Source organism: Xyrauchen texanus, chromosome 6, assembly GCF_025860055.1.
Source record: "Xyrauchen texanus isolate HMW12.3.18 chromosome 6, RBS_HiC_50CHRs, whole genome shotgun sequence".
NCBI lineage: Eukaryota > Metazoa > Chordata > Actinopteri > Cypriniformes > Catostomidae > Xyrauchen > Xyrauchen texanus.
In genome coordinates, this window is record NC_068281.1 from 33,243,284 (window position 1) to 33,265,127 (window position 21,844).

General features: G+C 41.1%; 1 protein-coding gene across 1 annotated transcript in view; it reads right to left on the reverse strand.

Moving 5' to 3' along the window:
* Positions 1 to 14,651, reverse strand: part of LOC127644740 (choline transporter-like protein 5-A) — a 146,909-nt gene extending 132,258 nt beyond the window's left edge. Inside the window, exon 1 of the mRNA XM_052128080.1 lies at positions 14,551 to 14,651. Coding sequence (XP_051984040.1) covers positions 14,551 to 14,587 — 37 coding nt within the window. The 5' untranslated portion in view covers positions 14,588 to 14,651. The remainder of the gene's footprint in view (positions 1 to 14,550) is intronic.
* Between the last annotated feature and the right edge of the window lie 7,193 nt (positions 14,652 to 21,844).

Sequence of the window (21,844 nt, forward strand, 5' to 3'; positions counted from 1 at the left end):
AATACAGGGACATGATAATGACAATCAGGTGAGAACAATAACATGGTGCTGGCAGTGATGGGGGCCGGGAATCATGGGAATTGTAGTTTATAACAGGTGACACGAGAAACACGGGGCAGACAACCAGGGATCGTAACATGTATTCTGTAATCTGTAGTGGAATACATTTCAAAAGTAACCCTCCCAACCCTGTACATAGTGATAATCATAGCAACATGTTAGCTGTGAACATTAAACATTTTAGATGCAGTGTTTGCTTTGTCATAGAGGTGTATTCACAAACAGAAATGGCTGCACTAATAATGCACAATGTAATTTAGCTATTTCTTTCTGTTCAAATACAGCCATATGCTGGGCAGTAATAGGAAATTCCTGGACTGAATTTGTAAAAAATTGTGTGACTGCTGCAAAAGGGTAATGTATGTATAGACAGAGTAGAGCTAGTAATTTTCCTTTCTCTCGATGCATGTGCCAAGTGCATTTAAGTCCCAATTCTCAACACAAACAGACATGGCTGACATACTGTACCAGTTCAATGAATAAATGCTGTGTCTACACTATTGAAAAAGGTCAGATTACCAATACTTCAACCTCATGGGATGATTGTCCAACTGCACTCGGTTTTGTCTTATGCTGAAGTAACAAATTCACTGTGGTATGCCACCCAAAGTAATCTTCTACTCTCTTACCCTTCAAGAAATATTTTTTGCTATAGACTAACCACCCTATCAAAGAGAACTGTGATTGTACAATGTCCTGCTTGAAGCTGAAATAGTGCCAAGCTCGTTCGAAGTCAGCAAAGATGAGGCATAAGTGAGCGGAAATTGTGTGTCACCTCAAACTAATTTCCTTTAGTTAGGAAGCACAGTAGGCATATAAGGAACATTCACTCAAGGGTTCACTCTGAGACAGCTGCAGTTGTATATGTAATGCACTGCAGTATGTGTTTAGAGTTTAAATGCAGGACACCTTGAGGATAAGTTATACAGCACAGTTTGTGTGTCCTTCATTTTAAATTTACCCTAAAAACAATGACCACACTTACATTCACATGAAAATACTGATTAATATGGGAATTTGGACATATTATGACTATGCATACATCCTTTAAATGTGTTTAAATTGCCATAACCTGCTTAAAAAAGGGACAGTTCACCCAAAAATGAAAATTCTCTCATCATTTACTCACCCTCATGGCATCCCAGATATGGATGACACAAACAAATATTTTTAGAAGAATTTCTCAGCTCTTTTGCTCCTCACGATGCAAGTAAATGGATGCCTTAATTTTGAAGCCCCAAAATCCACATACATAAAAATCCACATACATAAAAGTAATTCAGACGACTCAGACAGTGGTTAAAGGTGCTGAAAGCGATTTTAGCGTTCTGAAGCTTTCACATGACTGAGCCATTGAATTAGCCACGCCCCCTCATTCCAAAACCCCACCCTCCAAAACCATTTTGAAACCAAAACCAAGCAAAAGAACAGCATTGTTGGTTCCTGTGGCAGTCAAATTCAACAGTGGCACAATAGCGACCTCAATTGACAAACATTTTGAATCATAGCCTCAATGATCCGCTTCAAATACAACTATATGAGAACGAGTAAAATTATTGACAGGTGAATAGCGTCAATGTCCATGATCCGTGGACACATTCGTTTACAAAGTCTACAGCTGTCACAGAGACCTGGGAGATATCACAGGACACTTATTTAATTAATACTTTAAGGGAGTAGGACATTTTTTTCCATACTTTCCATGAAAACATCACTTACAACACCTTTATAGGTGACATGAATTGGATTTTTATTTTATTTTATAATGCTTCTTGAGGTCCACTCATAATGTTAGTGTGATTTTAAATTTTTTTAAGGAATTGTTGGTCATTTTCTATCCAGTTTTTGTGCCTCTGATTCAAATGTTCTGTTTTTTGGGGCGTGTGTTCTTGAAGACTTCAGTGTAAATGCCCACTGCTTTGATTGGGTAACATCTTTGCATGTGGATAAGTGTAAACACCCCCGCCATTACGCGCATGTGGGGTTGTTTTGAAAACTTCGGATGGTTTAAAAAATGACAACAGGAGGAATTCATCCATATGTTGCCGGTCCTTCTCACCCCTGCTCCGAACGGGACTCGAACCGACATCTCCAGCGTTGGGTGGCGGGTGCGCTAACGAGTAGGCTAAAGGCTACAGCCTCTAGTGTCAGTCGCTAGTGCACCTCTTCAGGTCAGGAGATTGAGGTTTACACACTGCACAGCTATCTACCAGCTGGCTCCCATTACACTCACCCCCCTAAAACTTACTCCCATCCAAGTCACGGCACCAATGTTGCTGGTCCTTCTCGCCCCCGCTCCGAACTCGAACCGACATCTCCAGCGTTGGGTGGTGGGTGCGCTAACGAGTAGGCTAAAGGCTACAGCCTCTAGCATCAGTCGCTAGTGCACCTCTTCAGGTCAGGAGAGTGAGGTTTACACACTGCACAGCTATCTACCAGCTGGCTCCCATTACACATACATGTTTGAGCCAGAGTCAGATCATGAATGAATCCCCTCCACAAACACCATGGATACTGCAGTCTGTGACAGCGTGGTAAGTAATCACTGTAATTTACTTGTCTATTTGTGTAATATGTATTACTTTTGTTGTTTAAACCAAGACGTGACACAATGGTGTGTATCTTGTTATATAGTTGGGGCATTTTCCAATGGTGAAACATTTCCGTGTTTAACAAATGCTGAGTAATGCATGACAGTACCAAATAAAGTGTAAATAACTGGTGCTATCACATTTATAACTGTGAAAGGATACACTTAACGTGCAACATGTAAATGTATAAAGGATACATTCACCGGTGTTTGTTGCAATGTCGTTCATCATATATTCAGTGTAGTGGCAAACGAATATGTTGTTCATAACAATGAGTCATGTTTTCATTAAAAAGGAAAGAGATTGTCTAAATGTATTGATATCAATACTCTTTAGGTGCATCTGTGGCAATTGTGCCATCATGCCAACAGAACAAGAAATATATGCTGCTTAGAGATCCCTGTGCATTAAAATTAATACAGGAGTGTCTAATATCACTAGGATCAAATCAAATACTCAGGACACATCTAACAGTCTGTAACATACGAAGCAAAACAATTAACATAAACAACCCAACCCTTACCCCTAAACCTAACCCTAACAAATCAGCTAGCGTATTCCTCATAAATATGACTGACACACATACCCAGGCATCCAATGTTTAAAAAATGTACGTGCTGCACTACTTTACGAATTAAGGGTTGGCTGACGAGTTCAAAATTGTTTTTAACTGCCTCATCCTTTAATAACAGCCTTTTTGCTAAATCTTTATTAAAGTGCGACAAGTTGACAAAACACATTTTGCATTTTGGTGCCATTTTTGCCCAGAGCACTGGTTAATTTCTGACTGCAATGCATATTTTAAGGCACTATTAAAATGTCAATGGAACATCTTATGCAGCATGTTTGTGCAAGGTTGTTTTTTCTCTAAAGTCTATTCCCTGAAAGGTTCCTGTCAAGGTGTTTCTGAGAACCCATGTGGAAGAAGGATTGTAATCGGTGCAATTTTGGACAGATTTAATTTTCCCTTTGCCTGCCTCAAAGCAGATTATCCAGAAAAGTAGTGCTTTTGTTTAGTGCTCAAGCTGACAGCACCCAGCAAAGTAGGATGAGATTGCTTCTTCAGTCAGCTGCACTGTGCTACACGCTACACAAACTTAAACACACAACCCCCCACCCCCCCACCCCCACCCCCACAAACCCCAACAGTGCACAGTTCACATGAGGCTCAAACCTTACCAAGAAGTTCTTTGACAGTACGACGTAATGATAGTATCTGATGGTAATACTATGGTAATTTAATGCATCCCATGGTTCTGAATGATTAGTATATTCATGCACCTTGGTGTTTACATTGTACCACATGGTACTTTCAAGAATTATATGATACTACCATGTACTATGTGCAGTGTTACATTTTATTAGCCTAATCCAAGGTACAGTACTTTATATAATACTATGGAACTGCAATGGTACATGTCCATAAAACATGGTAATACCATGGATCTTTTTCTTTCCTGAACATTGTAACACAAAAAATTTTACCTGGTTCATAGACTGCCAAAGGGGATTGCATAATGGGTCCAGTGCCACAGCCCGGCGTCACTGGAGGAAGCTGTCTAGCTTGTGGAGGACCATTTGGTGGCGTACCCTCCCCCCCCCGGAAACCAGTAAGGGCCAAGGGGGGTAAGCATTGGTGGACACGGGTTGTAATCAAACCACGATCCACCAACACTTGGTTCAACCCAATGCATTGGGCACAGCTAAGGTGAGGGTGAAATGTGTGCATGGGGATATTCACAAATACCCTGTTGTAACCCTTGTGATTAAATTTCAGGGAACAAAACATGTGGAGGCCACGGTTAGTTTCCACCTGATTTTGGGGACTAATTGGCCTGAATTTAGAAATGTATTAAAGGGAATGTGTGCAGATGGGTCCTGCATAAAGGAGATGAGATGTTATATGTGCGATGCTCTGGCAGGAGAGGTGGAGCCGGGGCCGTCTTCACTGCGGCCCCTCCCATCCTCAGGGGATTTCCCAGATGGGGATTTCCCTTTCGCGTAGTTGTGAGACAAAAACCTCAAGCACGCCTTTGACTAAGTTAGAGTAATCGATGGTCAACAACTCCGGCTGAATGTCACACTTTCATATCCCTATTTTGCGATTATAAATGAGTGGTTGAATAGAGTGACGGGCATTGGCGGTGATGTCCGCAGGTGGTGTGTGGCTTGCCGTGAATGTCAGCTGGTGAATCCACTGGCCACCCCAAAAGTGCAATTGCAACCCCTTCCACTGATCGAGGCCCCCTTCGAGAGAATTGGCATGGGCCTCGTGGGGCCATTAGAGCGGACACCACGCGGACATCACTTTGTATTGGTCCTAGAGGATTATGCAACGCGATATCCGGAAGCATCGAATGCAATTTTGACAATGAGATGTTGGACTAATGTACATTTAGCCAATCATGACAAACCTCTTCTGGCAAGCCTTTGTTAATAAACAATGTTATTGGAAAACTCTGTCAACCAAATAAATTTGCTGCTAATACATTTCACCTAAAGTGACTTGCAATTTTTCTGCCAGCAATTACAATACCTGTGAAAGGATATGGGTTATTTACCCCTCATTCATATTCTGTGAAACAAGTGTTTTTTAATTATTCGAGTTAGATTAATGTGTACTGAGTGAAATCGTTAAATGTTGTCCATCAAAAATGAATTCACTCACACTCAAATGCAGAACGCTGCCTCACTTTCAGCAGCTTGCCATTTGTTTTTTATAAGCAGGGCCTCCTTGTGTGAGCGACTCTAAAACAGGAGACCTTACATATTCATGATCTCTGGAGTTTATCTCCCATGCCAAGACCCATAACTGAGTCAGGTGCTGATGCCTTAAAATGTAACTACAGGGAGGCAGTGAGCTATAGAGTGCCAGTTTTCAGGGGAAGCACACTGCTGCTATAGCCTCCTCTAAGAATTTTTCACTGAATTATGTGGGAGGTTTATACTAAACCACCTGCAGTTCATGCCGCATTAAGAATGTAAATTTTGATGGCTATTAAGTCTTATGGAAATGCTGAGCAGAACTTATCCTGTAATTACACGTAGATATCACAAGCTTTTATACAAAGATACAACCAATATGGCAGTGAAACTGAAGACTAAATGCATAGTAAACAGTAACATTGCTATCTTCCTGAAACTTAAAAAAAAATATATATATATATATAATTGTAATCATACTTTTTCAAGTTATTAATGTCCATCAGTTGGCAATCAGTTGAATGCCACTTTGGTGAATAAAAGTACCAATTTCTTTCTAGCTGTCAGTTTGTCCAGATACTCAGGTGACATTTCACCCCACACATCCTGTGGCACCTGCCATAGATGTGGCTGTCTCTAGCTGATCCCAAAAAAGCTCAATGAGGTTAAGATGCATAACACTCTTTTCCAATTTTCTGTTGTCTGATGTCTGTTTCTTTGCCCACTCTAACCGTTTCTTTTTGATTATCTGTTTCAAAAGTGGCATTTTCTTTGCAATTCTTCCCATAAGGACTGCACCCCTGAGTCTTCTCTTTACTGTTGTAGATGAAACTGGTGTTGAGCAGGTAGAATTCAATGAAGCTGTCAGCTGAGGACATGTGAGGCGTCTATTTCTCAAACTAGATACTCTGATGTACTTATCCTCTTGTTTAGTTGTACAACACTTTCTGAAAGAGCCAGTTGCCTTTTGTGTTTTTTGGCAATTTCAATCATTGTATAACCTTCATTCCTCAAAACAATGATTGACTGATGAGTTTCTAGGGAAAGCTGTATCTTTTTTGTCATTTTTGACCTAATATTGACCTTAAGACATGCCAGTCTGTTGCATACTCAAACACAAAGACAACGTTAAGATTCATTTAACAAACCAAATAGCTTTCAGCAGTGTTTGATATAATGGCAAGTGATTTTATTGAACCAAATTAGCATTGTTAATGCTAATTTGTTTATTGTTTATTATTTAGCATGATTACTCAATTACTCAGGTGTTGGAGTGATGACTTCTGGAAATGGGGCCTGTCTAGATTAGTATAAAGAAGTGATAGTGACTGTTTTTCACATCAGTATATGTATATATATATATATATATATATATATATATATATATATATATATATATATATATATATATATATATATAATTTTCTGCTCAGGTGGCCTAAAGTTCTGCCCAATAGAAATAGGATTTGCTCAGCAGGAACAAAAGTTAAAAGGGAACATTGGTCATAGTCAATGAAATTATTTTTGAAATACAGACCTTCTTGCCTGGTCCTTTTGTCTGTGTGACATTTGTTATATTAGTTTGTGTTGTCAACTTTTAGATAATATAGTAAAAACAAAACCCAGTTACATTCATGAGTATATGTTCTGTATACATTTTAATAGTACTTTTAAAACTCTGCAAATGAATAAATACATAGGAGTATAATAATAATAAGCCCATATGAGGATGTGAAATGATTTTTCCCTGTCTTGTGTTTACCATCCCTACAGTCCTTGACTTGCAATAAATCATGTCATGTGCATAAAGTCTCTGTATTTGCATCTTCTGCTGGATAAATATTTTAGATGTCTTCCATTGTTAATACATATCATTCCTCTTTTAGAAGGGGCAGACAAGAGCTATGTTTGAGAGAGCGAGTGAGTGAATACAGTCTTGCGCTTGGAGTGCTATAATATTATGTTCTTTCTTTAATCCCTTGAGGGTAGCCTTCAGTGTTTGCTAGCACTTCATTGATTTAGCAAGAGTAATCCCACTCCTCACACCGTCATCCCAAGGGGTTAGGGGGTATCAAGGGTAAATAAGGTACCATGATCAAATTAGTGTCTGTAGTGGTCATCGGTATAGCATGTGTAGCTTCTGTATGCTAAATTTATAACTTTGCACTTTACATTGAAGGGAACAACCAAAACTTTTGAGGTTTAGTATGTTAAAGTCAACATGAAACTGCATTCGCAACCCATATTACTTCCGTAATGTGAGTATATCTGTGTGAAATGGAATTTTCAATGTAAAGTAATTTTTATTTGTATGGTGCTTTTCACAACACACATCATTTCAAAGCAGCTTTACAGAAAACCATGCTTTAACAGAAAATTAACCTGTAATATCTATGATGTTTTAAAGTCCTCAATGTGTGGTTTAATTAAATAACATGACTGTTGATTATGCCTTCAAATTTAATTATTATTCTTTCAGCCCTCAGTGAGCAAACTAAAGGATGACAGTGACAAGCAACGCAAAACGGCATAATATGTAGATAATGGAGAAAAATAACCTTGGGGGGTACCAGGCGCTCATGGGGACCCAGTTCCCCTCTGGCCAAACGGCATGAACAAGTGGTTCATGTGGAACATGAACATTGTTTAAATTAGCAAACTGAGATGTTGGTGTCCAATGTATAAACTTAAGGATTTTAAATGAACTATAAGATTAATGATAAAGTATCTTGAAGTCCATCCTGAATTAACTTCAGAAAGTGCACATAGATGCATTGTCCTTTGTAATTTAGCTGATGAAGGCTGTAGTTGCCATTAATTTATTGTCTATGTTTTCCATTAAAAGAGAGTGTAGTCCATCATATGACTAATGTTCCCTCTGACATTTGTTCCTGCTCAGCAAATTCTATTTCTATTGGGCAGAACCTTTGGCAAACTAAACAAAAATGGATATTTAAATAACATTGAACATTGGACATTGAACATGAAGCACATTTAAATGTTTGGGTGTGCAGCCTCATTTTCAATGTGTATTTTCACCTTGTTTACACACAAGATTTCACGCAAAGCTTGAGTTCCACACTGAAAAAAAAGAGCATTTATATGGACTCCAGTTGAAACACTGAGCATGCATTTAGCTCTGATTCAAATTTCTAGGTTTTCCCACACACTTGAGTCCATCATCTGCATGGATGTTTTTTCCGTTTGTGCAGAAGAAACATCAGAAGTGCATGGCCGCACACGCGCACAGCTCAGAGGGAACATTGTTTACTGAGGCAAACTACCAAGTAGCAAATCATGGTTCACAATTTTCTTCAAGCCTTTAAAAGTTCCCATGTCCTAAGGAATCATTATTAACAAGTTATTTTTTGGTGATTGCTTTATTCATGGGATGTGTACTGTGTATCTTTGGATGTGTACATCCTTGGTCTGATTTTCACAAGCTGGGAATAATGCCCCAGATTATAAAAGCACTATGCAGCAGCCCAGAGGAAGCTGACAGGCTGGATTATCTACTTCTGACAGCCGAGGAATGTAACTTTCTGACTGTGGCTACAGCAAGATAAGAGTTGGCTGACAAAAAAGAATTCACATAAATTTGCTTTCCTCTCTTGTATCTTCAGCCAGAGAGTGCCAGTGATGGTTAGCAATGGTGACTGCCAAAGAATGATAATGTTTTTATAGTTGCTCAAAGAGGACAGTGTTGAGGTGGCATTTTGATACTAAAATTGGCTAAATGCACAATAGGATGAGCTCTAGTATACTTTATCAATGGCAATCAGGAGATTGGCTAGCTCTATTATAACACCTCCTGAAAATGTTTACAGTGGAAATGAAATGCGATACTACCAAAAAATACTGTACCATCAATCAACCTATGTTAGTAACAATAAAGAAAGCTATTTATGCCAAATTCAAGCTGACACCCATGAAATGGGGTTGTCTAAATGGTACTTTTTGTTCTGTAAAAAATAACGTGTTCATAAACTGTGTTATTTTGAAGACCCTCAGGAATACTTCCCCTACTCCTAACCGTAACCCCACCCCTTACCCAGACCGTTTTAGCAGCAAATGCGATTCTCGCAGGAGTTTTACATAACAAGGTTTACAATTTAGACTTTGCCATGATATGGCTTGATAAGTGCAGTTTTGGTATGTGTGGCGGGGCTGGTTGGGGAGGGTCTACGTGACAGATGCCACGACTTGGGGGCATCCCTGCAGCCCACAGTCTGAGCATTAATGCGGCCCTGTATATTAACTGTATACAACTCTCTGGACAAGAGTAAACTTTTTTCCTTGAAGAAAAAGTAATGTGTACATTTAGTAAACTTTATTTTGTGTTTTAGGAGTAGACTAGCATTTACAATTGGCCTTAAATCTAACATACATGAACTAAAACCTCTAATATTAATTTATTTCATGGGGTCTTTAAAAACAAAAACACTCAAAATGTGAAAAGAATTTCCAATAGTGCTATTTTAATGCAAGAACAGAAGCAGATCCGTTCTTTCGGATACTATTGGTTCTTTTAGTAATCACCCCTTATGACTCTCTGTACATAAACTAACCTTCAGAGGCTTATTTTTCAAACATTGGTTGCTCTCACTCCTGGCGATGAAACGGTATGTCTTACATGTAACATTTCTCATCTTGGCTATGATTTTTCAGAGAGGTGTGGAAAAGACACCACTTACTGATGGCACGTCATGAACATTTTATTCTCTGGTCCCAAATTTGCCCTGTTGATTTATTCATGATCTTAACTGCAGCCCAACTATAAATAGGTCCTTCTTGTTTTTGCATAGTGAAGGTAATGAAAAGAGCATTAGCAAATTCCCTTCACGATGATCTTGCTGCCTCAATGATGGATGCCAAAAAAACTAAGGATGCGAAAGTAGTAGGCTTTTACACCAAGTGACCTTTTCTCAGGGTTTTGCTCCCAACATGCATATTTATTTCTTATAAATATTACATAAGCGTTTGCCTCACTTTGGCTGATCATATTGGCCAGCTGGCTCCTCCTGTGTGGACTGACAACACTTTTATAGTAATCACTCAGTGGGTCTTTTAATTCCAATTTAATTAATTCCAATGAATACATCCCACTATTACAATTAATTAAAAATTAAGGTACAAAATATAAAAATAGATTTCAAGATTATTTAAATCCAATCAATCTGGACCTCAATCACCCAGCCCACTATCTTTTTGAACTGTTGCCTTCTGGCCGACGCTTCAGAGCTCCAGAACCCATCTGGCACAGGAACACTTTTTCCCTCAGGCCATCCATCTTGTTCTCTGGGTTTCCTTAGTTAGATCAGGTGGTCGCCATGCACCTGTGCCCGCAGAGCACCACCTGGCGGAGTCATCCGTGGATCCCGTCCAGGGCCTGTAGGCTTATGTCGTTACTGGCGGCTAAGGCCTACGGTGCTGCTGGACAAGCCGCCTCTGCCCTGCATGCCATGGCTCTCCTGCAGTTGCTCCAAGCCAAGGCACTTAACCCTCTGGGGTCTGAGGGTGTTTTGGGCCCTTTAGAAGTTTTGACATTCCTTGAAATTTGTGCTTTTTTCAGTTGCTTAAAAACATGTTAATGGCTAAAGTCTGATAACACTGTATTCAGCACAAACTGGGCTACAATAATATGTGAGCAACATGTGTGCATGTTTGTATATTTGAGAAAATAACGTTTATGCGTGGTTTTTTAAAAACTAAAAATGTAAGTCATCGAAATAAGGCCATATAACACATACGAAACATTTGTCCACAATACTTTTGAGAACTGGATCTTATAGCCTAGAGTTTTTGCTACAAAATGACGTGAAAACCATCCTGATACAAAACAATATAGTACTTTAACTTTTGTAAGACACTTTTAGTGTTAGAAAGGTCATATGTGAGGAGGCTTGAATTAACATGAATATTGATAAAATTCACACATGAGGAGACAAAGACCCCTCCCCTGTGCCTATCAATGAGGAATGTGACAGAAAGACTTAATGATCAAAATCATGTTTTAAGCTAAAAGAAGTAATCTGACTATACATTTTCTTTACATAAAGACTTTACTTAATTTTAGACCTACATGAACGTATAAAAGTTTTAGAAGAAGTCTCTTCTGCTCACAAAGGCTGCATTTATTTGATTCAATACACAGTAAAAACAGTGATATTGTGAATATAATGTAAAATGCAATTTGTGATCAAAGCTGAATTTTCAGCATCATTACTGCATGTCACATTATAATCAGAAATCATTATAATATGCTGATTTTCTAATATGGGCATATTTAAAGTGCATTTTACTCATTTACACCTGATCAGATATTTGCAAGCACAAGCTTTGTTGATGATAATGAGGTAGCATAAACACTAGATAAAATATAATCTAAACATTCATATTATTTTTACATCATATTACATATCATATATCATACAGCATACCATTTAAAAGCCTGCTTTAACCGAAACAGCATTTTAATGTAACTAGAACTTGCTTATTAGGACATATTTCAAATTTCAATACTCTGAATCCTGGCTGGCAAGTCTGGAAACAGTCCCACTAGTAAAATGTTTATATAAAACTAAATGATTACTCGTCCGAAATCATGGCCATCCGGCAAGACCCCAAGAAAGGCTTCAAAGTGCCCCTGAGACGGGCAGCCCAGGAAGTTGGGAATCTGCTTTTCGGGAGCTGGAAAGCAAACCACTCTCTCCCCTGGTGGAGGGCCAGGTGGAGATTCCTAGTTTTCCTTTTCTTTTGATTTCGTCGCATGCCCAACTGGCTGCGGTACCCACATTCTCAAGAAATCTCTAACAAATCCGCCCCTGATGTGACGGTCTCCACGGGTTGCCAGGACGATTTTCCTCTTCCCCCATCCCAGACCGCTCCGGGGGTGGGCACAAGGGGCCAGGTAAGTGCTTTGATGTCCCTTGACTTGACATGGCCACAAGTGGCACCTCAGGCTCTGCCCTGATGCGATGCCCCACCCACTGGTACGTCCGACACGATTGTTCCCATGGTCTCCCTCGCGCAGAGCTTGGGGGTCTGCCACACGCTTCCCAACCTGTTGCGGTGGCTGATCAGGATCATCCAACTCAGCTATGCGATTCAGTTTGCCAGGCGCCCACCTAGATTCACTTCGGTGAAAGTCGAGAACCTTGCGGGTGGAGATTGTGTCCTCCAGCCGAGGGTTTTACAGCCCTACTTCATCATACCCCAAAAAGGCGGTGGATTGCGGCCAATCATGGACCTGCCAGTTCTGAACTGGGCTTTGCACAGACTCCCGTTCACAGACTCGACACAAAAACGCATTTTAGCGAGCATCCGGCGGCAAGATTGGTTTGCGGCAGTAGACCTAAAGGTTGCGTACTTCCATAGGCTCCTGGGGCATATGGCATCCTCAGCAGTGGTCACGCCACTCAGGTTGATGTATTTGAGACCGCTTCAGAACTGGCTTCATACTTGAGTCGCGAGATGGGCATGACACCACGGCACACACCACGTGCTCGTCACACCGGTCTGCTGCCATCTGTTCAGCCCTTGGACCAACCTAGCATTTCTACGGGCAGGAGTTCCATTAGAGCAGGTCTCCAGGCATGTCGTGTGCAACGGGCACGCAGCTGCCGGCCCTTAGACTGGTCCGCGACTGCATTGGCACATAAACTGCCTTCGAGTTGCAGGCAGTATTGTTTGCCCTGCAGAGCCTTTTGCCATTGATCTGGGCCAAGCACGTGTTGGTCTGGACAGACAACAGGGTGACAGTTGCGTACATTAACCACCAAGGTGGCCTATGCTCTTGTTGAATGTCGTAACTTGCCCACCGTCTCCTCCTCTGGAGTCAGCAGTGACTCAAGTTGTTGCGAGCCACTCATATCCTGGGCAATCTCATCAGTACAACGGACGAGCTGTCGTGGAAGGTCATGCTCAGCGGAGAGGGGGGACTCCACCCTCAGGTGATCTAGCTGATTTGGAGTCGATTCTGTCAAGCACAGGTGGACCTGTTAGCTTCCCGGGAATCCTCCCACTGCCCTTTCTGGTATTCTCTGACTGAGGCTCCCCTCGGCACAGATGCGCTGGCACACCGCTGGCCCCTGCGTTCTCCCCAGGGAGCCTACTTGCACAGACATTGTGCAAGGTCAGGGAGGACAAGGAACAGGTAACTCTAGTGGATTTAGATACCATGTTGCAACCAGGAATTAATCACGTTCGCATAATCAGTGACGAGGGTGATTCACAAGGTGCAGTTTTCCCTCTAACATTGCATTTTTACTCCACTAATGTTTAGTTTTAGGGTTTGGGTTGGGGGTAAGAGTTTTAAAAAATATGCTTTCCTCTTCACTTTTAGCTAAAGGGGGTGAATTTAGCTCAAGAAAATTCAACCTCCTCTTTCCAATTTCACTGTGAGATCAGTCTAACTATGGGACAGTACAATGTCTCTGGATTCAAATTCTAATATTTTGTTTTTTGACAACTCATCATATTTGTTAACATACCACGTTCATACATTACTACATTTATGTACAGTAATGTTCAAACACTCTAATACTTGGATATTAGTAATCTAGTTAGCTCAACCAACCAAAACACCTATTATTGCTGCTGACCAACAACACTACAAAACAGCATTGTCCTATAAAACACTTTGTGTGAAATGCATTGCTAAAAATAATTTACAGAAGAAGCATTTGCATTTTGTCAGTCTTATCTTAAATGTGTAAACTGTTTATAATCCAGATAGCTCATGAGCAAGAGATTTCTATGTGAAATGATTCTCTGGTTTGCGAAAAGCCAGCACAGCACATGATGCCCTTGTCAACACAAAGTTGCGCTTCCATTATTTCAGTTGGGCTGTCAGGGAAAAGCAAGCCATACTGAAAATGCATGTGCGTGCAAACGGTTAATAATCATCGATTGTGAATATCCCAATTGTATCTGTAATGCGGGATATAAACCGACTACACAGATGAATCGTGTAGCAGTTCCCAAGGGCAATAGTTATTTTCTTTTTTTCCACGTTTGTGCGGAACATAAGCCACATTTAAACTTACATTTTCAGTTATGGCAGCTGAGAACGGATATTCCTCCTGCACACCTTCCATTGCACATAACAGTTGTCAATGGGGAAAAAACCTGACACCACACAAGACAGACTTATCTTAAGTAGCCTACATCAAGTACGCCATAAACAGCCACTTACCATAATATGCAGACGGGACTTCAGATTTTCTTGCCATCTCTCCGTAATTCACGGTTTGCTTGGTTTGCAGGCGCAGGTTGGACTGAAGAATACGGTGCCGCGCGTCAAATTCCAAGTTGAATAGATTCCCTCACGCGTCTGAAACGTCAGCGATGTTTACAGCGGAGCGTCATCAAACGTGCGGAGCGCGCTACACTCCAAACACCGACACTACAGTAGTGTAGACGCATCAATGCAAAGTTTTACTGGAAAAAAGGTGCACCGTTTTTTTGTTTTGTTTTTTGGATTGTCCAAGCTGATTCCTTGCGGAATAATACTGCCATGTCATAATTATATATTCTATCATAAGGGGGAAATAAAGGGAAGGATGCTGCGTTCGCGTAAACTGCAGCCCACTTGTAATAATAAATATTGCTTATTCTTAAAGCGTTAACTGACAGAGCTCAAGTACCAGTTTATTTGTTGGCCACTATGGCTAGAGTCCTCAGCGAAAGCGGTCTATAAAAGGAATGTGTGGCAGTAGCGAAATCTAGTGGCAAAAAGCTACATTGCCACTCCAAAATATTTGTCTGTGAAATATGTCTAAAATCCTTCAAAGAAGACCAGCAATTTGGTAACCCACAGTAAGTTTTTGCAATGTTTTACGTTTTTCTTCGTTTGCGTCGTCCCACTCAATTAAGGCAACACGTCGACAATAGGGCCTAAAGGTTGACGAAATATGATTCACACATAAAATTGCTTTGTTTTAATTAATTGCCTGAAAATATGCTTCCAGTTTAGAGATCTATATAAAGAAAAAAAAATTTTCTACAAAAAAATTTCCCATTGATAATACATTATAATACATTCTGATATCAGTTGTGGTCAAACAATACAGTATATAAGGTAAGCAAAATGTTTTAGTTTTTTTTGCCATTTGTAGTTGGCCTAACATCATTGACAGTGCATCAAAGGTACAGTCCCTGTTGTTGTTCAAAATCTTACCATTTTTTTTTAGATATATTTACATATTTAATTATACATAATCAGTTCTGAGAGAAAAAAAAACAAACAATTGTCAAGCTGTGTTGGTTTTGGGAATATAGTACTTTTATTGTATGTCACGTCTTCTCCTGTGTTGGCCAGCTGCTATGCTTTGAATATCTTTTATGTCTGAAGTGCTGTGGAATGAGGTGTTGTAATGGCAAACAATAAATTGAAATTCTATTTCTTCCTCCCTACAGGCCTCATGTTTGCTCCATCTCAAATCTAACTGTAGCAACTCATTCAAATCATCCTTTTTTTCTGTTCCACCTGAATTTGTGAAAGGTCATAAAGGGCTAAATCTGATGCCGGTCTTTCACTTTAAGCTGCTGGTGAAGGGTGGTGCATTTTTAATACTGTGTTCTGTTCCCTTTCATGCATTACAGGTGGACTGCAAATTGAAAGCTACATGAAGAATACTTCTCTTCTCATTTTCTAGTTTAAAACAATTAACAACAAAACTCAGGGTAAATCTGCTTAAAACAAAACAACTGAATTATATAATGTAGCAATAATGACAATAATCTCTTATAACATCACATCTAATTGCAATTCAAACTATTGTCTGCAAATGCGTCTGTTTACAAACAGTAGTTAAAATGTTTGAGACAGCCCTGTACAAACACCCAAACACATTGTTTGACTTTTACCCAAGTTTCTGAAAGAAAAAAAAAAATAGCCAGATTTTTACATCACAAACAAAGCTTTTAATATCACTAGATGGTGCCATTTGCATGTAATTCTATGCTATCAGTGATAAGAGCTGGTCGGTTAATTTAACTTAAGAAGTGCATGTAAGAAGCTCAAACAAAACAAAATTGAAATCTACGGTTTATTTATTCCAGCACCATAATTAAATTCTTCTTAGGGTAAATCAGGGCACTAATCTTTGATGGGTTTTTAGGAAAGGTTTCTGTTTCAAACTACTGTACAAAAAGGTAGTCATAGAAGCAGTGAACACTTGTTGGCATAGACCGTAGTAAAATAAATGTAATATTATTTTTAGGTATTTAATTTGGCAATACACAAGGTGTACCACCTAGGGTAGCACTTTATTTTACGGTACTGTTCTACATTTAATATATAATTACAGCAACTACAGTAATTACTAGCCACTAGCCATAAACCTAACCCAACCCTGACCTTAACCCATATTAAGTACAAGAAGTTACCTTATATTACTCAGTACTTTCTTGGGTAAGTACACCAAGTATAATGAAAGTACACATAATGTAATAAAAAGTGCAACCGTTTCTGACTCAAATCCATTGATCTATTTTTAGTCTGAATTGCAAAAATAAAAAACTAACAATTTCTGATTTTTACAAATCTAACCCATATTCAAATGTGGTTTGAAATCGGTTTAATTCTGAACAGTAAGATAACATTTTCGTCATAAAGATTTTTGCTTCATTTAGGATGCAACACATATGTAGCATACAGTGTCCAAACTCACTCATTTTTGCCTCACTCTAGCTCTATACACTATAATGAATTATGTAGCATTGACCAATGGGATTAAGTATGTTCATGAGAGAATGAGTGAGCAGTGTCAAACACTGTAGTGGTTTTAATATGTGAAATACAGTAATACCCCTGAGGTTTATGTTGTCTCTTGCTCCTCTATGGTGATGAAACTGCATGATGAGTTCATCACCATGGCGAGATGTCATGATATACATAAGAGGTAAAATTTCAAGTTTTCCATCCTCTCTTTCTACGGTACACTGACAGCTGCTGTAATATTGACCACACTGTCTGAACAAAATGACAGTGAGGATAGACACAGTCCTAAAAATCAGATTTGAAAATCAAACCAAAATAAGGTGGTGTGAACAAGTCCTAATGTCCCAAGGCAGATTAGTAAATCCACATAACCCTGCCCATAGTCAGCACTCGAGAAGTGAAGCATTCTAAACTAAAGGTACTAGACTCAGACCTTTACATTTTCATTTGAGACATAATTTTCAAAACCATTGGCCTCCTCTTCATCGCATAGCAGATTTTCCTTGACATGAACAGACTTCATGAAATTATTAATGTCACATCCCTGAATTAGTCCCTCCACTGACAACAGCAAACATACATTATATGTGAGTTTTATGGTTTATATCTACAATAGATATATGTTTGCATAATTTTAAAAGCAATTTAAAAAATGTTTTGCCACTACAAGAGAAATGTACTCAATTGATATACTCTCCTAGTGGCTCCTGCTATAAGTACATAAATGGGTCTGTCACACTGTGTATAGAAGGTTGCAAAATTTGGACCATCAGTTTGCTTAATGTCGGAGTCTTACAGATGATAAGATCCAATCATAAGGCACCTTTGGCTTTATAATTTACATTCAGCCATGTTTCATCATTTCGATGTGCAACGTTTGTTTTCAAAAGAAGTTACTTCATTCCTATTTTTGCTGACCCGTGCTTGTGGATGGGAACAGATTTTGATTACACCATTGTTTGTCATACAAGACTGTTTACATCCTGCTTGAAAGATGTTGGTTTAGACAAGAGGTGTTAAAATTACATTTTTGCCTACGCCAAGAGTTCAAAGTTAAATAAACATAAAAAAAATGAGACCAAATCAACAGGCATATTTTAGCCCAGAAAAATCTGAAATAAGTCCAGTGAATCTCTTTCAAGGCCATCAAAAATTATAAGGAATTTGGAAGTAAAACATAAACTTGGTCTGTTAGAATGGCATTGATGATCCTCTTAGCAATGTAGTCTGGATCCAAGATCCAGACCTGCACACAAGGCACATGCTTGACCATGACTGATAGGGCAACTTTTACAAAACAATGACTGTGTGAAGAGCAAAAGGCTTACTTTATTACCAAAAGTAGAAATTCTGAAGATTGAAATGCTAGTTGCTCTGTGCAATTACAAGCAATGGGGCCTGAATCTTTCAAGCTTCAAAAGGGATGCAAAAGTACCATAAAAGTCTGACTCGTCCACTATATTTCAAGAGAAAAGGTAAAGAGCGACAAGCACAAACCTCAGAAATTCTTTTGTGTTTCTTTCTGTATAAAAGAAATTCAAACAGCTTTGAAATTAAATGAGGGTGATGTTATGTATACCTTGTCTTGTCTCACTGTTGCCCTTTGTTCGTCATTTTTGTCACTTATGTAGTTCCTTAGTTTTCACTTTTGACACCCTTATCTCCATAGTCGTCTTGTTAGCCCTCATGTTCGCTGCCCGTTCCCCGTTCCTCACTCTTGGTCTTCTTAGTCCCTGGATGTTAATTCGTGTTCGTTCTGCCCTTCGTGGATGTTTCCCCAACCCGTGTAGCATCTTTATGTTCGTCCGTGCTTTAGTTGTATTTTCCCATCGAGGACTGTTCTTTTGTTCATGTGTTTGTTTATTTTATTCAGTTTGTTAATAAACCCGCATTTGGATCCACACCCCTGTCTACCTTCTCCTAACTTCCCATCATTACAGGTGAGTTATGACTATTTTTAGTTTTGGTTGAGCTATTCTTTTAATGGCTATTTCTTTCTCACACATACTTGTTGACCCCTTTTATACCTGGTATTAAGACGTGTTTTGGGTGATCCCATCCCAAGTGGTCAGTTTAAACTTTGCCGGTTTACTTTACGTGCAGCTTTAAAGGGATATTTCACCCAAAAATGACGATTATCTCATCATTTACTCACCCTCATGCCATCCTAAATGTGTTTGACTTTCTTTCATCTACTGAACTCAAAAGAAGATTTTTGTTGTACATTCTTTGTCTTATTGTCTGTAACTTCTTCTTTGGTCTTGGGTGGGTTACGGAAAACGACTCGGTTACTAACGTAACCTCGGTTCCCTGAGAGGAGGGAACGAGTATTGCGTAAGTAGCTTACGCTATGGGAAAACTCTGTTTCTCGAGAAATATTGAAGTCTTTATGTAAAACGCATTGCAGCTGCACAGCAGACAGCAATGAGCGAGGCAGCTCGGTCATTGGCTGTGCTGCGGCAACTTGCTCGAACCAATGACGGGCGACTCTGAACGCGCAAGAACCAATGAGCTGCCAGCTCAGCGCCAGAGCCCGCCAAGATGTGCATGGCCAAGGCTATATATTAGGCGCTCTGTCATGAGAGTTCTTTAGGTTCAATCGACTGAAGCGACTGACCAAGCACAAGCACGGCAGCTTACGCAATACTCGCTCCTCCTCTCAGGGAACCGAGGTTACGTTAGTAACCGAGTCGCTCCTCTCGAGAGGTCTCTCCTATTAGCGTAAGTAGCTTACGCTATGGGAACACCATGCAAAACGCTGTGCGTGCTGACTTTGCTCTATAAAGCCAGAGGCAGATGCCTGAGCCTTAAAGCAAAGCGATTATTCAACGAGCCGGCCAACGGCGAGCTATATAATGGAATAATACAGAGCACCTTTGCCCCAAGGTGGCCCATGGTGGGGCGCTCATTGTAAAAACACAAGCACATATCTTATGTACTGATTTTTCTTTTTACTGATATGCATAAAAAACCCTCTAAGTCAGTCAGAGACGGACCTTATAAGGGAGGAGATAATGCTCAGCATATACGTACTCCAATCCATACTACAGTCAGGCTGATAGAATGTTGGAATGCAATGAGGGGACCTGTAGGTTATAAAACCTGATAAATGTCGAAGGCGAGGCCCAGCCTGCCGCCGGACAAATATCCTCAATGGGTATCCCACTTGACCACGCCCACGAGGAGGCCATGCTCCTCGTAGAGTGAGCTCTGACGCCTAAGGGGCATTGAAGGCCCCTGGCTTCATAAGCCAGCGCTATAGCATCTACTAACCAGCACGATATTCTTTGCTTTGAAACTGCGAGACCTTTAGTGCGGCCGCCAAAGCATACAAAAAATTGTTCCGTCTGTCTGAACGGAGCAGAATGTTCCAAGTATACTCTGAGCGCCCTGACCGGGCAGAGTAAATTAGCATCGTTTTCGTCTGCTGGAGACGATAGCGCTGCCAGAGATATCACCTGTACTCTGAAGGGTGTGGAGAGCACTTTAGGAATATACCCGTGCTTTGGCCTAAGGACAACTCTGCAGTCGTTAGGTCCAAATTCCAAGCAATCGGCGCTTGATGACAGCGCGTGCAGGTCGCCCACTCTCTTGACTGAGGCGAGTGCCAGCAAGAGCGCAGTCTTGAGCGAGAGCTGTTTAAGGTGCACGGTTCGGAGAGGTTCGAACGGGGCACTCTTGAGTGCGTCCAGGACCGTGGCCAGATCCCAGACCGGTACCGAGGGGGGGCGAGGAGGGTTCATCCTCCTGGCGCCTCTTAGGAAACTAATGATTAGGTCGTTTTTCCCTAATGAGCGTCCTTTATCAGGATTGTGTGATGCCGCTATGGCAGCCACATAGACTTTGAGCATGGAGGGTGTGCGGCCCGCCTCCAGCAGCTCTTGCAAAAAGGCGAGTACACTTGGTATCTCGCACGATTTGGGGTTCAAGCGCTTGGTATCACACCAGTCACTGAACACTTTCCACTTTTGGGCATATAAGCGCCTCGTAGAGGGCGCTCGTGCCTCAGTGATGGTTCTCAACACTCCGCTGGGGAGGCTCTCTGGAACCCGTTGAGGGGCCATGCATGAAGGGCCCACAGATCGGGGCGGGGATGAAGAATCTTGGCCGGCGGCGTATGCACGACCTGCGAGAGCTGAGGTAGATCGGCAGGGCTTCGAGGGATGAGAAGCTTTGGCTTTCCATCCAGCGGTGGAGGGTGGGCACAGATGGTTGGCCACAGCCTCCTCGAGGGGCGGGGTTCCCTCGTAGCCTCTTTCTCTCGCGCCGTCTACCGAGGAGAGCGAGGAAGAGAAAGAAGGCTACAGGCGAGCAGAGTGCGGGGCTTTCCACGACTTTGTGAGTTCGTCGTGAACTTCGGGGAAGAAAGGGGAGGGTCTCTGTCGAGGGGCCTGCCGGCGCCCCTGTATTGTCCAGCTGGCTGCGGGTTGGTTCTTCCGGAGAAGACCAGTCGAGCCCGAGGTCTTCCACGGCTTTAGAAAGGATGCGGACGATCTCCGAGTCCATGCTGGTGCCCGTGTCCGCTAATGTCGACGGCGCGGGATCGAAGGCCGAGCCCGGCCAGTCTTCGGATGCAGCGTCAATGGAAAAGCTGTCATCTTTTTCACCGTCATCCCTGACGCGCCGAACGAGACGAGACCCACCGCTCTGTTGGAGGGATGCTGGTCCGCCTGCGTGAAATGGACTGGCGGCGGGGAGTTCTTGGGTAGTGGTGAAGCACGCGGGGACTGGCCCGGCGTGACGTCACTGAAGTCCGCGTGCTCTG